This window comes from Polyodon spathula, chromosome 8 (genome assembly GCF_017654505.1).
Source record: "Polyodon spathula isolate WHYD16114869_AA chromosome 8, ASM1765450v1, whole genome shotgun sequence".
NCBI classification, from domain to species: Eukaryota; Metazoa; Chordata; class Actinopteri; order Acipenseriformes; family Polyodontidae; genus Polyodon; species Polyodon spathula.
In genome coordinates, this window is record NC_054541.1 from 32,410,768 (window position 1) to 32,428,207 (window position 17,440).

General features: G+C 38.0%; 2 protein-coding genes across 2 annotated transcripts in view; one reads left to right on the plus strand and one right to left on the minus strand.

Annotated features, from left to right (window-relative positions):
* The window catches only part of grm8b (glutamate receptor, metabotropic 8b), a 171,971-nt gene that overhangs the window by 50,980 nt on the left and 103,551 nt on the right, over positions 1-17,440 (minus strand). The window contains exons 5-6 of the mRNA XM_041257610.1: positions 16,571-16,725; positions 15,984-16,121 (exon numbers count right to left, since the gene is read on the minus strand). Of these exons, the coding sequence (XP_041113544.1) occupies positions 15,984-16,121; positions 16,571-16,725 (293 nt within the window). The remainder of the gene's footprint in view (positions 1-15,983; positions 16,122-16,570; positions 16,726-17,440) is intronic.
* LOC121319569 (60S ribosomal protein L6-like) lies at positions 10,586-14,592 on the plus strand (the record flags this gene model as incomplete). Its single annotated transcript, XM_041257146.1, has 2 exons — positions 10,586-11,038; positions 14,575-14,592. Coding segments are annotated over 2 exons (471 nt in total), but the record flags the coding sequence as incomplete, so codon positions are not given.

The following is a 17,440-nucleotide window of genomic DNA, read 5'->3' on the forward strand; positions in this document are numbered from 1 at the left end:
CTCCCGAGTCACTTCCTGGACCTCTGTCTCCTGTCGAAATGAAGAAATAATTATTTTTTAATTTATTTAAACTGCACGCAATTTTGCAATGTTTGCTCAGTTATTAGAAGCAGAGTTACTGATTCCTGGAAATGGCAAGCAGACTTCCAGCAAATTTTTGTTATGAAATTAAACTATATCGAACTAAATCGAAGAGAGAGCTCTTTTAGAAAGATATAGTCATGCAACTGGAGAGTTTAGTTATGCCTACCTACCTACCTGATGGTGAGAATCAAAAGAGATTGAGTTCTCCGTGTAGTGACCCACCGAGGGTCCTATCAGCATCTTTGATATAAAATGCTCAGTGAGTACCTGACCTGTGGCAGGCATAAAAGCAGATACTATTTCAGGAACTAAATGTATCAGGTAGTTTTTTTTTCCCTCATCACTGATAATAATGGAATGAATAACTTTTACTTTATTTAGAAATATGTATTTTGAGAAAATAAATCGAGAGTAGTGTGTGTGTGTCCATTACTGCTTATAAAGACCCTGAGAATAAAAAAGTTAAAAATGTCATGTAATCTGCCCAAACATCAATATTTTTCAACAAAACTTTCAGTAAGTATTGTAAGGTATTGTAAGGTCCTTCGGGTCATAGAATGACACAGTTTTATACATTTTTATACATGCATCTCTAAGCAGAATACATATGTAGCAGGGCGGTAGGAAAGCCCTGCTGTTTAATCATATTGTTTGTTTATTTTTAGAACAGGGTCTCCCCCTCTGCCCCTGTGTTATTTTGTATTTGTTTATTGTTTTATATTTTTGTCTATAGATGAGGGCGAATCGCTGTGTGTTTTTGTTTGTTTATTTTGTATGAAACGTAGCTGTACTTTAATTTTGTTATTGTTTTGCAGCGTGGATGGGAAGCCCCATCCACATTATGAAACTCGTGCAGAAGGTGGCCATCTCCAGAACTAGTTAAGTGAATAATTAGTTGCTAATCGGAGATGGTCACCTGTATAAATACCTGCAGCTCTCCAGGTTCAGTGTGGGTGTTCAGAAGTGGAGAACGGGAGAGCGAGAGGCAAGAGAGATAGTTAAAAAGAATATAAGGATCAGTGAAGGCAGCTGCTCAGCCTGACCTTAGCGTTTATTTTTGTGTTTGACATTTGTTTTATTTCAAACCTTTTATTTTGCTCTGTGAGCAAGTGTTTATTTTTGTTTGAATATTTTATTTGTTTTTTTCCTTAATAAACGACGCACACGCCACTGCATCGTACCCTTTGTTTTGGTTGTTCTTTCTTCTGGTCTGGGTCACCGAAACACCGTTTCCTGCCACAACATAATCAACACATAAAAAAAAAATGTGCTGGAAAAAAAGTGAAAGATTTGTAAGGTTTTTGAAGTACTTTATAATGTTCCCCAGAGTAGTCTGAAAAAAAGGACACCATTTCCAAGATGCTAAGCTTTTTTGTGAATTTTTATATGAAGAGAGTCAAATACAGTGAAAAAACGCCTGGCATGGGGGAGCATCCCACTGAAAAATGCGTGGTCCTGAAAGGGTTAAAGCTGCACCCAATAACACAACTGGTAGAACTCAAACTCATCATAAAAATGTCAGTTTTTGTTGGTTTCTGCTTAATTAAATAAGTACAGTACCAGCTGAGAGCAGAATTCCCAGTTGTTTGGATACTTTTGGTCAGCTTCCTGTTGTACTATGACATATTTAGCAGCTGTTATATAGTCCTACAATGTGACAAAAACACATGTTCTGTGTAAGTTAATAAGTGTAGATACTAGAATAAATGACTCTGCTTTTTATTAATGTTTTTTTAAACCCTTGTGATATATTTCCATATTTCCATTATTGTCTGTTTAGCAAACCCACACTCAGCAAATTAGTGCTAATGAGAGCAAGCCTCTCTATAGACAGTCATCTTACATTGGGCAATTAATCAATCAATCTCCTGTGGTCTTTCAGCCTGCTCATAGTATCCTGAATAAATTAGATTTAATTGGCAATAGCGAAAGATGACTTGCCAACACTGTGTTTACTGGTACCCCTGCTGATCTCTTCCATTTTCTAAACCACTTCCCATGCGTGCCACTGTACCTGTCTCGCAACACACCATAGGCATGTTCTTGCATTTTGCAGGCACAATATGATGTTTATGCTGCACCATTGTCAGCTAACCTTCTCTATCTAGTGACACCCTTGTCCCTTTAACACTGTCAGATTAACTAGCTTTGTTATCCTTAGAAACAGTCAATGCCATCACAGCTCTGGCCTTTACTGCTTTAAATTCTTCTGCCTGCAATTACAGCTTGCATGATTTGTTGTAAAGGTCTCTATGGTGAAGGTTGACGGCATACTCACAACTATTTATTAATATTCTTTTCTTCTTCAACAAGAACACTGCAGATTTTAGTTCACCATTATTCTTCATCATTTATCGCTGCATCACCTTTCATCTTAATTGCCACAAAGGCGATGCCGGCAATTTCTCTCAATATGGCATTACATTTTGCCCAGGTGCTCATGTAACTACTGTATGCTAACAGATTACAAATACAGAAAAAAAGAAAAATGCTATAAAATGTTATTCCATTTTTTAGTACATTCTGAGGTGGTGATGGAAGAAATGTCAGAGGATGTATTTATGAGCTTTTTTTTTATTTTATTTTTTTACTGGTACAGTATATTAAAGCAACATGTCAACAAATAGGGCACACTGCTGGGTCACGGTTATAAAGCTAGTTAAGACTTTGTACCAGTAGTCTATTGATGCTTCTTTCTCTGAAGTAACTCTAATGGTATTTTTTAAAAATCCCCTCAGCTTGCAGCTTCTTATTGCTTTTTGACCACTACGAATAAACTTGCATACACATTCTATCAGAGGTGACCTTGATAGTAGGACCTTAAATTGCTCCATGCATGTATAATTATATACAGCTATGGCCAAAAGTTTTGCATCACCCTACAGAATTAACAAATTTTGCTTCATAAAGTCGAATGAAACCTGCTGAATAATGTTACATTAATATATTGAATTACATACCCCTTTGTAGTTTTCCATATACTTAACAAAAAACTGACAAAAATTGAAAAATGTGACCTTTAGAAATCCAACATGAAATACTGTACTACTATTTTGGCTTTCGGCAGACTTCTGCGATATCATTTTGTTTATTTGATAACAAGCTATTAAATAAAAGATCTAAATTATGTTCATGTAGGGGTTTTTTTGTTGTTTTTTTTTTTTTTTTTTTTTTTTTAAATTATGTCTCAATCCTAAAATTCTATGTGATGCAAAACTTTCGCTGTAGTGTAAGCAGTTGCCCTGGGATTTCATTAGAAGGCTAATTTTATACTGAAATGTGAAAAAGGTTATAAAATACAGTTTCATAATGTCTAGCTCATTCTCCCAAGTGGAGCACCATCTGAGGTATCAGGTTCACAGTAAAGTTCTAGGTACCTGATAAAAAGGTACAAGTATCGTTTTCCTCCCATCTACTCAACTGATTTATGGAGGGTGGAGTGAAAGTTTCCGAGTTTCACAGATTTAAGACGTCTGGGGATTTTGAATTTCAAATGTTATCACTTGAAATTCAAAATCCACCTGAAGCAGGGCTGAAGATCTATATATAAGGATGGGTTCTGTAATTGTTTATTCTAAATATGAGTGTTGTGATTGTATGAATGGGATTCGTTTTAATGGGGAACAGCAGCCTGCCTGCTGTTTAGTTACGGGAACAATCATGCGTGTGTGTTTACCAGCTGCAAGCTCCTAATCAGCATGTGGGCGTGCCAGGGATAAAAGGGTATAGATTGCACAGATCACTGCTGCTGTAAAGCCATAGGGGTCAGGGCACTGCTGCCGAAACATCGGTCTGTTTGTGCTGCTGAACGACTGGGTTCAGGAAAATAAGTGACCATATACATCATGTGTATATTCCCTGGTCGGGAGGGGGTTGGGAGTTTTGTTCCAAGAAAAGGAAGCTGCAATGAACCAATGATCGAGTGTATATCCGAGGTTGGAGTTGGGTGAGCTGCCCGAGGGACAGGGAATTAGTTTCGGGATAGTGTATCCCACCCAGTATAGCAGACAGGTGTGCAAACAGGACCTCAACTTGTTAGTGGAGTAGCACAAGCCGTCTTCACGGCACCTTTTGTTTGTAGTTTGTGTTTATTTTGACTTTTGTACGCCAGGCCGAATGTCCCACGTGAGATGCCATTGCTGGTAGCGTCACGCACGTGGGGTTAAGGTCTGTATGTCTTTATGTAAATAAACCTGCGCGCCTGTGGGGCGTGTCAAAGTTTCGGTCTCCTGTCAATCACGCAGCAAACACGCAGTCACGTCTTCAGTAATTAGGTCCTTCAATTGTCCAGAAGTCCCCTGTTACACCACCTAACAAATAATAAAACAAATCCATTCTGAAATCCCTTTCTGGAAAGCTAGTAGCACTCAATGACAGTTTTCATTTTCCATTTCATGGTTATCCAATTATTGAAATATATTATCTGCCTGAAGAACATATCTGCTGTCTTCAAGCTGAACATGTTTCTGTTCACATACAGGAAGTAAGGCTTAGTTCAACCTTATGAGGAGTGTAATCTGAGCTGGGAACTCTAAGAGATTTTCTTTTTTTTTCTTAAACCTAGAAATCACATTAAAAGCACAATAGTAGGTCTTACAGATTGAGTCACCCACTGGATAGTGTGTGTGTGTGAGGGTAAGAAAGCAATTTCGTGAACAAAAGAAGCTATACCACTCTTGCATATTGGCGGTCAGGTACCAGGCGTTTGCGTCAGCATTAAGGCCATAGAGCCGAGTTTATGCTGCCCTTAAAATTGCTCTGTATGTATCATGACACTTTTGGCAAGTTGAGGCCGTGTTAGCACTGCCAAAATGTGCTCGGCCACTCATTAGCTATGCACTTTAAGGCATGTCAAGCCTTAATTATATGCACGGGCAAACTATAGGTGGGGCTCATTTGTAAATTAAGCCTGTGATATTAAAATGAGATTTATGAAGTGGCAGACCAGCTGTGCCAGCTCTAATAGGGTCCACAAAAGTCTGATTTCAAATTGGTCTTATTTGTCTCAAAGAAAAAGTCAGAAAGCAACTGATAGGAAAGAGCATTATGGCAGCAGCCATAACGTATTTCTTACGACAGCATGTGCAGGCTCCTAGCCTTCCTGAAGAACCCAGGAACTGAGAAAGGAGAGTATTTAGGTTCCACATTACCCTTTTTGATCTCCCTGAGGATTAAATTATGGCTCGATACTGGCTATTTCATTATGTACAATTGTTTGTGTTCGTCGTATAATAAACTTGGTTCATTAAGTTATCCTTTTCATTATGTATATTTGGTTTTATCCATCGTCTAATAATAACATAGTATAAAGTCAAGACACTTAGTCAGCATGGGTGATTTCTGCCTCTCCAGATGAGCTAACCAGGGTTTAGTAGGTTAAAACCAGTACATTTTATTTAAAACACAGGTTAGCTCATTTTGAACTGTCATTTCTGCCTCTCCAAATGACCTACCTATTGTTCAATTGAGGTGGAGGGGAGGTGCTTTTTTTTAGATTAGTCTGTTAATCTGTGCTACCAGTAGCTCATTTAGTAAGTATTTAAATGCAACAGCCTTATTCATTTTGGGCCAGTTAATACATTCGGGATGGGGTAGAATTTGTGCTGCTGCAGAGCGCTTCTTTACACTCCAATTTAGCGCTGCGTCAGTCGATCTTGATACATGTCCCCCATTATCTCGACCTAAGCATGTGCCACTAATCTAATATGCAATACTCTCTGGCAATAGTGAGCAATCACTGGACATAGTCAAAGAAGAACAGGACATTAACACTGGACTGAACTGGAAGTTAAGTTCGCATTCCTAAACGGACAACAACATGCAGATATCTGTGATCTCATCAGTAGGCATTTGGTCCCCCTGCTAAATAATAGAACCACCTGTCTGTAGTGACTATTCTGATGAATGCCATATTAAATATCCTGTTCATAAAGACCATTAAACTTGTAGAGTTTCTTGAATGGTAAAAAAAAAAAACCCAAACACTTCAAGAAACAATAAGGTTGTTCTGTCCATTTCCTGTCTTATCCATTTATTACAACTTTGGTATGTGATCTTATTTGCAAGGAGAAGGAGGATCATTGCCATTCCACATTGAAACAAGGTGATGAGAAATTGAAGAACCAGTTCATTAGCTGTCATCCAAGATGACATCTCCATTTTTCAAGCAATTCTGCAGGAATCAAGTATGCCAAACTGCACTTAAAAGACTGGAAAGAGAGCCATGCTGCCTAACAGCCAAGGGGACCGTGAGGGCTAGCTCTAATGCAATTTAAAAGCAGTAAGTGAAAGTATCAAGTCCTTTCAGTCAGGGGTCTTATATTTATTACATGATAGCATTTCACGTTTTTACGGCTAAATGTCCCCATTTCTGTCTGTGCAAAATGCATTGCCTAAATTATTAGGCTCTTTTAGGCACTTTTCCAGCAATTTCACCTTCAATTTTGGTGACTCGGGTGACAACATGAAGAGCTTAGCTTCAATGCACACTGCAGCATTTTGTGAAACCCTACAGTACAGCAGACACATATTAAATCCTTACTTTATATGTAGGCTAGATACAGACTTCTAAATATGATGCCTGATACACACAGATAAGAAATTTCTTTTCTGCATTTCCTCACTGCATGCCTAATTACCTAATGCTTAAAGTGCTTCAAAATGTATGATTTCCATTACATGAGAGTAGGTGTTAAAACTTCATGCTGACATTGAACTCAACTCTCACCAAGATAAGCACCAACTAAGACTTATTTTACTGTAAACTAATGTGATCCATCTGTGTTTCCTTCCATCTGATGATGTAGATATCCTTCTACCTCGTGTTGATGGCAGAAGTGTAATGCTGGATCCAGGGATCAGTCTAGTTTGCCTCCCTCGCACATCAGCACACACAATGGCTGCAATGCTGTCTCCAGGGATCAACCGCTGTGCAGCCTCCCTAGCACATCAGCATGACAACTGTCTGGACTGAGCTGAGTAGGACACTTCTCTGGGGTCTTCAAGAAGGCACCTTCCATCCTTGGTGTATCGTCGACTAGCCCATAACAACTTAAGAGGGCTCGACAGTGATTCTGGCATCCCATCATCACCCCCCTCCGTCCCCCACTCAGCTAAGCCCAGCTTACTTACCTCCCTTTACATCAATGTTACTTTCTTTCTACGATGCTTGAGGTCCCCAACCAGAATCTTTTTGTATCAGCCAGAGCCAGTTGCTGCTCCTCTCTGCTGCTTCAGATAAGTTCTTCACTAGGCGTTGCAACTCTTGACCACTGAATCTGATGTCTCTGAGAAACCGGGTTGTGGAATGCACCACAAATCCTCAACAACCCACCTCCACTGGGTAAACCTGGACTCCCAAGCCTTGCTGTTCCACTTCAGCAGCCAGTTGAGCATACCAAACTTTCTGCATGCAGATCCAGACCACAAGACAATATCAAAGTTTGTGGTGGCAGTCTCAGGTGGGAAAAAAAGACGTTGTCCAACATCTGCCAGCATTTTCCAGTCTCTACAGCTTCCAGTTGTCCTAGACGAGTTTTGGTTTTAATACCTTTTCTTGGTAGTTGCTCCCCTGGTCGGAGGAATGTTGTTCTTCATGTGTCAAACAGTATATTGCTAGAATTGGTGGCAACCTATTGGTCATGCTGCACTTGTCTTCCAATGCTAAGGTGAAACATAGCAGCACCTGGTCATGGCACCAAGTAAACTGTCCTTGGCTAAGAACCACCTTACATCCTGTCAAAATGTGTCTTAACCCTTTGCGGTGCAATGTCGGACCAGGTCCGACATTACAATTTTCCCTTTACAGTCCCTATCCGACATCATCAAAAAGTCCTAAAGCACGGGTCTCTAGTTGTTTTGTTTTTTTTCTGGAAAAAGCCAAGAAAACCTTTCAATGGCCGAGTGAGACCGATAGGTGTCGAATGAAACCGAAAAAAGGGTGTATCTCATAGCTCCATGCACTACAGAGATAACACAGACTTAACAAAGGAGATAGTTGCTTCTGCATCCAGTGCTCAAAAACTATCATGGACATCCGCAGAGCTTTTTGAGATGTTATAGTAATAAAATAATGACTTGGATCACATTATTGAGAAGTTTGGTGATAAAACGAGTGATCAGGAGAGGATTTATCAGTATGCACGTCCATAAAGAGGTATGTGAAAAATACAGCGAACAAGGGGTGGGGCTTGGCAGGAGATACAGTGTCCTTTTGCGATTCAATGCCTTTTAAACCTGTTTTACTCTTGAAAAAAAAAAAGATTAAACAGTGCACATAAAACAAACAGCGTATGTGAAAATAAATTGGACCTGACGCGCCTGACAAGCACTGAATAAATGAACTGCAAAGGGTTAATATAGCTGGCGATGAACAAAAAGGACACCATGGATCCTCTCCTACCCATAGATTAAGGTTCTGTGGTGATGGGAGAACAACATTTGTTGATCTGATTAGGAAACTGAACCTGTTCCATTGTCCATAGATCTCACCAGCCAATCTTGCGTTCCACACTCTTGCATCTTGCCCATCCTCCCTGCTTGGCCTGGGAAACTGCCTTTATGCATCTCATCCTCTCCTCCTGATTTTGCACCTTGCTGACTACCGGCTTCCTCTGTTGAGCTGGGGCTGCTTTGTGCCATGTAGGAGGAGCTGAACTGATACCAAGGCCTCCTTTTCCATGCTGTACTTGCCCCATGATGTCATTGATACAAAGGGCAGCCTTTGCATCTTCCACAGCTTACTTTGCCACCCACTTTCTTCCAGTTTTCAACACAGGTGCTGTGACTCTACCAATGTCATTTCCAATCGAACCTTGGCACACTTAAACTGTTTGGTTAGAGCTGAGATTGGCAGCTGCAGTACCTCTTTACCATACAGTCCCACTCTGCTAAGGCAGCGTGGAACTCCTACTGTCCAACAGTTTGCTCAGAAGCGCTTGGCCCTTTAACTCCAGACTTGTGTCCATTGAGGTTCTTTTCTCTCTTATGCTGGTTTATCTGACCAGGTTCGCAAGGATCATTAGGTTCATCACTAGTTGTGTTTATGCAAGTCCTCCTCTCATCTATGACAAGGGTGCTGATATCCTGCGAACTGTGGTTTGCTTTCTGTTGCTGGATTTTATTGGACTGACTTGACTGACTTCGTAAAAAGTATTGATCAATGCAAGGCCCTCGTCCCTTCTCCCTCAAGCATATCATTAGTTATATTGTATATTTAAACTGTCTTGATTTGTACATGGCTATCAATTTCTTTAGGCAAAAGGATTAGGGATCAGACATTAAGCCAAGAACCACAGGTGATTTCCATGCAAAGAAGAAAAAAAAAACAGATTTTTGTTGCATTAAATTTGACATGAACTCATACCAAACAAATGAAATGCCATACATGTGGTTACTTATTAAAAATAGTTGTTACAATGTACAGTACAGCAGAATAGGTAAGGTCTTAGTAGTCTAATCCCTCTATCTTTCTCTCACTCAGATACATGCTGTATCCAAGACAACTTTGCAAGTCCTTTTTATAGTAATTGTAGGTTAGTTTTCCAGACTTTACTTTGAGTTTTACTGTGGTAGAGCCCGTTTCTCCTGATACGCCACAAAAGTTTCTCTTGGCTTTACAAAAAAAGAAAATCTTTAAAACTTTATCAAAATGATTGTGAGACTGTTGTTTTACTAATATGAGGTATGAACAGAGTTACTGTATACGCTGGTTTCACAAACCCTGATTTGCACTAATTTTAGATTAGCTTATCTAAGGTAACATCAGATTAGTGCCAATCAAGGTCTGTTGAACAGCTGTTAAAGAGTAAGTAATTGGGTTCCGAAAAACACAGCGTTACTCACGTGTTGCTACTGTTTAAATAACGCACCATAAATGTTATTTTCATTGTTACCATATAACTTTAAAGTCTGTTTCAAAGCTGTTTTCTAAATATTTGCTCTAGTGCACTGATAGTGTAAGGATTATTGCCCACATTGTCAAACAGGTAACACAGCAGTAATGATCCATGATGTGGTACAAAACAGAAAAGACACAACACTTTTTAAAATTTTTATATCAGTCTTCCTACAATGATTTAGAGGACACATCTCAAACCCCAGTGCACTAGAGCAGAAATTTTGAAAAGTGTAAAATAAGGTTAAACAAAAAAAAAGTAACTGGATTTCCATATGCTTGGATAATATTTCCAATATTGTGTTGCAATTGAATTCCTAGTGTTAAAAAAAAGGAATGGTACAAGGCTATGCAAAAAATCCCTTCTCAGAATTATGAAATTGTACATAAACCAATGAAAAAGTTATAACTACCACAAAAGTTAATCAGCCCCATGCTTTAAATTACAAACTGGAGCCGTGCTATCAATAGTAAATCCGTTTAAAAAAAAAACAGGCTTTAGGCATAAAAAAACAGCTTCGTATTTGTGGCAGAAAAAAATAATAGACAAAGAATTTTCATACATAACACATTTAAGTGATACATCTTTTCTACATCTCCTAACTATCCTACGACTCTACTGGCACTGTCCTCATCCTACTTACAGGCCCTCACAGGGGGAACCATGCCGTTTTCCTGAAGCAGCTTGCAAGTGGTCTTCTGCTTGTAACTGGTCCTCTTGTCCTGAGCCATGTGCCTCTGCGAAGGGCCCAGCAGAAATCTGCCATCGCCACCAACACCCAGATTGATATCTCTAGTCTGAAGAGCCCCAGGACCCTGACTGACTCCTACTTCAATAAGAAGAGGCTGCACAAACTCAGACACCAAAAGGGAGAGATCTTTGACACAGAGAAAGAGAAGTACCAGGTCACTGAGCAGTGCAAGGTAGACCAGGCTGTGGACTCTCAGCTCATGCCTCTGATCGGGAAGATTCCCCAGCTGCGCGGCTGCCTGCGTTGCTCATTCTTCCTCACCAACAGAGTCTACCCACACAAGCCTTCTAAACAAACTACAAAATATGTTATTAAATGATGTCTTAACCAAAAAAATAAAAAAAATAAAAAATACTACTACTACTAGTATGATCCCGGGCACAGAGGCACCACAGACCCCCAACAAGCTGTTCACGGAGGTCGTGGAACCCCAAATCGAGAAGGAAATCAATCCAGAGAACCTGGGGTAATATGGCTTAGAGAGCTCGCAGGAGGGCAAGATCTTACAGCTGTACCCCAAGAACTACGTGAGGTAAGAAGAGGAGCAGAGGCGAGGCCTGAACTGTTCCACTGCCAGCTCCCCATAGGTATTCAAATCCTCTTCAGACTGGGTGTGGGAACTCTGCATGTACACACTGTGATAAGGGTTGCAATGCATTTCACTTAATTCCTCAACAGGTTAAACTACACTTCTTAACTTGTCCTAAATCGAACCCAAGATTTCTCAATTTTGTCAAATTAAAATAATTTCAGAGCAGTGTTAGCGTTTGGGTTTGGGTTGGATGTGCTGATTAAAAAGGATCACCCGGCACACATTGACACGTGCAGTATGTGGTGTTTAATGTGTGGTGCGTGTAATTTGATTAGCATGTTAATAACAATTAAACATGTGAACCTGAAAAAAAAACTACTACTATGACTACTACTAATAATAATAACAATAATAATACATGTTGTGTTTTGCCGTGTGACATATAAATTAACTGTAAAATGACTAGTTTAAAAAAAGTAAAATGCATATGCGTATATACCAAAACACATGCAATTAGTGTGCACTCGAACTTTGGATCCACTCAGAAGACTTTTATCACTTAACTATATGGTATTTGTTGGATTACAGATATCTAATATGCCAAGAATTAAAATGGTTTGTAAAAAAAAAAAAAAAAAAAAATGTATTAAATGTGATAAGCGATAAATCTGTAATAGAGCTAACAATTTTATTGAGCTATCAGTTTTATTTTCATAGTAAACTACACTGGCATCCTTACTTTTGCTGTGTCAGCTATTATTATTATCCCAAAAAATGTATACTGAACATACTTCAAGAGTAAGTGATTAACATATCTAATTGCTTTTAAAAGACAGCACTTATCTTCCCTAAGCTGACATAAGCTACTCAGAGGACAGTGTCAATATTTATAGGTCACAAGACCTACTTACAGATGTAACAGATTCTGACTTGCCTATTCTACTGATATGATACTGTAGGTGTAATTAGGTCAGACGTTATTTGCGCACATTACTTCATTATTTATAGATGACTACAGTATAAATCTACTGTTCTTTTTTTCTCAAATTGCCAGAAAGTTAAAATCAAAATGAACACAACAAGAGGAACATTAGAATGACTTACTATTGTGGCAAACAAAAAATAATTATCAGGCACATTTGTGAGTTAGAATACATAAACCATTTTGTGAAACATGCACTAAATTTATCACTGAACAAAAAAATATATTATTTCCATATTTTGTAAAAAGCTTACACAGTAAAATTATTCCATATTGTGTGATAAAACATCCAATTCTTTCACGTGTAATTGTTCAGGATAGACACTTTAGACAGTATTACTTTTAGTGTTATAAATCATGGATAAGTAGATAAAATTCAAGAGTTCTTCAAATTTCTACTGCTGATATTATTACCATGAAAAATATGCGCTACCAAATTCATAATGTCTGTTGGAAAAAATATTAAACCCACCTAGAGTACAGGCCTGGGCCCTGAAGCACTGGGTATTTAGGCTGTTAACAATAAATCAAATGGCTAGGTTTAGTGTTTTAAGATTATTTTCTTGATATTTTTATAGCTTTTTATAATTCTTAAAGTTGTCATTTTTATGCAGTTTCTTTTCACCAAACTCTTTTACCCTCTGGTCAAAGCATTGAAGCTATATTGTGCATTTAAAAAAAAACAACACATTTTTATTAATGTCATCCCTGTTTATTTACCTTTTTTTAACCTGGAAGACTGAAGGTCAAAGGTCAGCCTCTGTTTCCCTGTCAAGCTTCCTATCTCCCTTTTCACCCACCAGCCCAAGCAGCACATTTTACCAAACTGCTGAACCTTGTAGGCAAGGGCCTAGCCTTGGAAGTCTCCACCTGGACTTGTTGGGTGCCTAACCAGTAGGGGTTTACTGAAGCGTGATGAGGCAGACAATCCCAAGCCAATTTTCTTACCATGATCACATGACTCACCCATGTTTTTAACATCCTCTATAAGACATTTACATATGTATTATTACTAAATGGTAACACATTGTTTTTACAGGGTTACTCTGTTAGTGTATAGGTATATATACTGTATACACAGTGTATACATAGTATACTTTATACTGTATCTGAACGAACTATTGTCAGAAAAAAAAGTTAACTAGCTTAATCTTGTTAAGTTCCCTTTAAAATATAGCTTGACATAGGTACAAATAGGACCAGTGATTCTACTTTGCATGTAAAGTACATAATAGAACAATGGATTGCTTAATGATTAAGAGCAACCTATTAATTACAGTATCACCAAATAGCATAACTTACTGACGGGTGCTCCTGGGAAAAGATGGTTTAGAAGGAAGTTCCTATTTTAAACCTTTTATTTTTATATATGATATGGACTTATAATATGGAGATTGCAAATTGTGTGGTGGTTTTTCTTTTTTTTTTTTTTTTTTGCAGCCAACAAACTAATTTCATGAGCAGATTCAAAGTTTGTCCTCCGGAGGTGAAAGGCATATTAGGCTAGTGAATAATCCCCCTGCCACACCAAGCTTCACCAAGCCCCCATCCCATGCCCTAGTTAAAACTGCTTATATAGACCCCATTTGCTCACATACTGTCAGCTGCCAGTCTGTACCTTTGAAGATTGTCTCAAATCAAGCTGCATAGATGAGGATAGCTTTGAATCAGTAGTAATTGATTATATTGTACAATTATAATATTGTGCCTAATTAAAAATGACTAAAGCAAAGGTTGAAAATTATTGAGAAGACTTGTGTTAGATAAACTGAAGGTTTGATGTAGCTTAAAGATTTGGTTTGTGTTAAATACATATAGCTAAATTAATTGTTTTCATAATTCAGACTGCAATTTCTGTAACATTCTGGTGTGTTGTAGAATCTATAATTAAACATGAGGACAATCCAATAACAGCATACAACCCTACAATGCTACTGTCAACTGATTATCTTCTCCAAGAATTTGTGTTCCCTAATTCCATAATATGGCCACCAACTGAAGATCTGGAATAGACAAAGGTCATTACTGGCTGCGGATTGCATAAATTGAGCAGTGCGTAACAATAGACGCCTGCTGTATGTTTATTTTGCTGAAAGGTTGTTCCATTGTTGAAAAGCAATTATAATTATCTAATATATAAGTTTGGATTAATTGTCATGGATTAATTGTATGGTTACAATAACACATTCCTAGTGATTTAGTTTGAACAGACAAGCATCCTTTGTTTGCTACTAAATTGTGTGAACACCATATACAACCCTACTGAATCTAAGCGATCACACAAGGTTATTATAATTTTTTTACATTAGCACTCTTGTTTTCTTTTCAGAATTTATCCTGTGATTGATGAAACAGATATCTCAAAAGAGATCATCACATTTCTAGTTACTGGTAGATAACAAAACACGAATGCTGTCGCATTATTGTATAAACAACATGACTGCATAAATGCTTCTTCCAGACACAAAACACTGAGAAAATAGTAGGAACTGGACAATAAAGTCATTATTTTCATTATGTCGAGCACTGGGACACTCGGGACCTGTTTTTAATGAAGGCTGAGCAAGTTCCAGCTGCCCAGAATAACATCGCATTTAAATATTATGGGAATGACTCTCTTTTTTTATATAAATAAATAAATAAACAAATAAATAAATAAATAAAATAAAAAAATTACACAGCATAAAACCATATTTCAGCTCTTTTTTTTTTTTTTTACACAAGCAAAAACCTGAAAGATGTGTTTCCCAATTAATCAAGGTATGCAAATAGTTGGTTAATTAGATCATTTTCAGATTAAATTAGTTTCTACCTAGCCTTTTCTACCTACGGATGTAACATTTAATTTAATCTATTCATTCATGTCTATTAAACACGTAATAGTTATAAATTTAGGAATATGTAATAAAGTAATAAAATCCAACGTTTTGGCAAGAAGTATTTTTCAATTTCTTCAATTCTTGGTGGGCAATATACGCTAAAAGTCTACAGCAAGGTACCATGGATATTCGGTTAAAAGGCCCCACAGCTGTACCTTTTTTAGTTTGAACCTGTCTCTTATAAAAGGCAGAGACAAAAAGCAGCTTAGTAATGTGTGCAAGTTGCGTGGCTGAACCGGTTCATTATTCACTTTAGCAGGTATTTTTGTGGTAATTCTGGTCACATACTTGTGATGTCAGAATGGAACATCTGGATTTTATCAATGTAATCATTTATCATTTTAATTAAATTGTGCCCGTTTCTTGGCAAGCAAATCACATTAGTCTTTGTCAGGCTCAAAATGTAAAACATTATGGATACAGTAATGCAGTTGATAATGTCTTTTTTCTTAGAAACATCGCAAACCCTGTTTGTTTAAGGGATTTTTTTTAAAGAATGTTATTTTGACAAAATATGGCCATCCTGGCCATGTTTTTTGGTCATTCTGGTAAGTATAGTGATAATGGAATAATTAGTAGGTTTTCTTTGTTATTGGTTACTAGCTAGTGATATGAATGCTTTCCAAAAGTGAGCAAGAGTTATATATAATGAAATAGTTCCTTAAATCATGCATATGATCCAGCTTTGTTCGCCCAGATTTGTTTTTTCAAATCAAAATACACATTTCTTATGACATGTCTTTCAAAATCTATATAGCAAATGGAAGTGCATTTCAATTATTCTGAAAGTTTTACATATGTCCTATACCTCTATATATTCACATGATTTGCCTTTTTCATTACATAGCATAGCAATTACCTGTGCATTTCTTGAGATTACCAACTCTCTTGCCATGTGATCCTAATTTACATCCAAAATTCTCTTCCCAGAACTCTGCAAACCATACGTTTCGTCTGTTGTTAGCTAGTGACCGGCTCCTAAAATATCTATCAAAGCCTGAGATAAATAGAGAAAGAGGGAAGGAAAAAGATAGGAAAGCAGTGAAAGCCATACACTGTCAAATAAGGCTCAGTTACTAGGCAAGAATGCCTTTGTAAAGTAATTTTTCTTCTGTGGTTTTGTGTTATTATTTTCTTAGCACAAAAAAAGATAAGCTACTTTGGCGCACAATTTGAAAAACTTTCAATTAAGAAAGCTTTTAAAATCATCATATGGGCATCATATCTTAGCATCAACTATAGCGAGTGCGGCAGCGCGATGAATAATATGTTAATGCATAAAAACATATCACTTCTCTTAAAGCATGAGGGGGGATGCATTGTAAATAAATGAATGTGGTTTATAACCAACCTCCCTCAATGCTGATCTATTAACCTTCCAGTGAAACCAATCAAGGTGCAAGAAAGCAAATCCCAATGGGTGTGTAGGTTTCTTAGTGTTCCTACCATAGATAGATGCTCTTCTGGGCAGAATTGTGACAGCCCCCTCTGCCACCTCTTCTTGCTGAACAACTGGTGCGATTTTGGAGCCCCAGCTATCAGAACCAACCCAGAGGAAATGGCCAGTTTGATTCATCCTTTTGGCTGCTTCCAGCACCCGCCTGCAAGTGAGAAATGAAGTGTCACACAAAATAGCACCATCAGATGATTACTACTTTCAGGTGAATTCATAAGAACATAAGAACATAAGAAAGTTTACAAACGAGAGGAGGCCATTCGGCCCATCTTGCTCGTTTGGTTGTTAGTAGCTTATTGATCCCAAAATCTCATCAAGCAGCTTCTTGAAGGATCCCAGGGTGTCAGCTTCAACAACATTACTGGGGAGTTGATTCCAGACCCTCACAATTCTCTGTGTAAAAAAGTACCTCCTATTTTCTGTTCTGAATGCCCCTTTGTCTAATCTCCATTTGTGACCCCTGGTCCTTGTTTCTTTTTTCAGGCTGTCCTATATGTCTTCATTTCACCAATATTTTGTCTCTGACGGGTGTAGACCAACGACCTTGTTGTGTTTTTAGTTATCTTTAAGAACAGCTGGTAGTCATGGTAACAGACTTAGTATATATGGATGTCTGCTTCAATGCTACACATTTCTCTACTTTTCAAAGGCAACTAGGGGCTTTAGACGGGTGTTTCAGACATATCAGTAAACAGTTGTGTTTATGTTGACTCTGCGTGACACCTGCCTGCCCCTCAGTCCAGCGTATGCACTGTGACTGGATGAATCAATTAAAATTGAAAGATGCAGAGCGCCATTACTGTAAGGAAACAATTCTTCAAATTGTATAAATACCAATGTGTATAAAACATGTACATAAG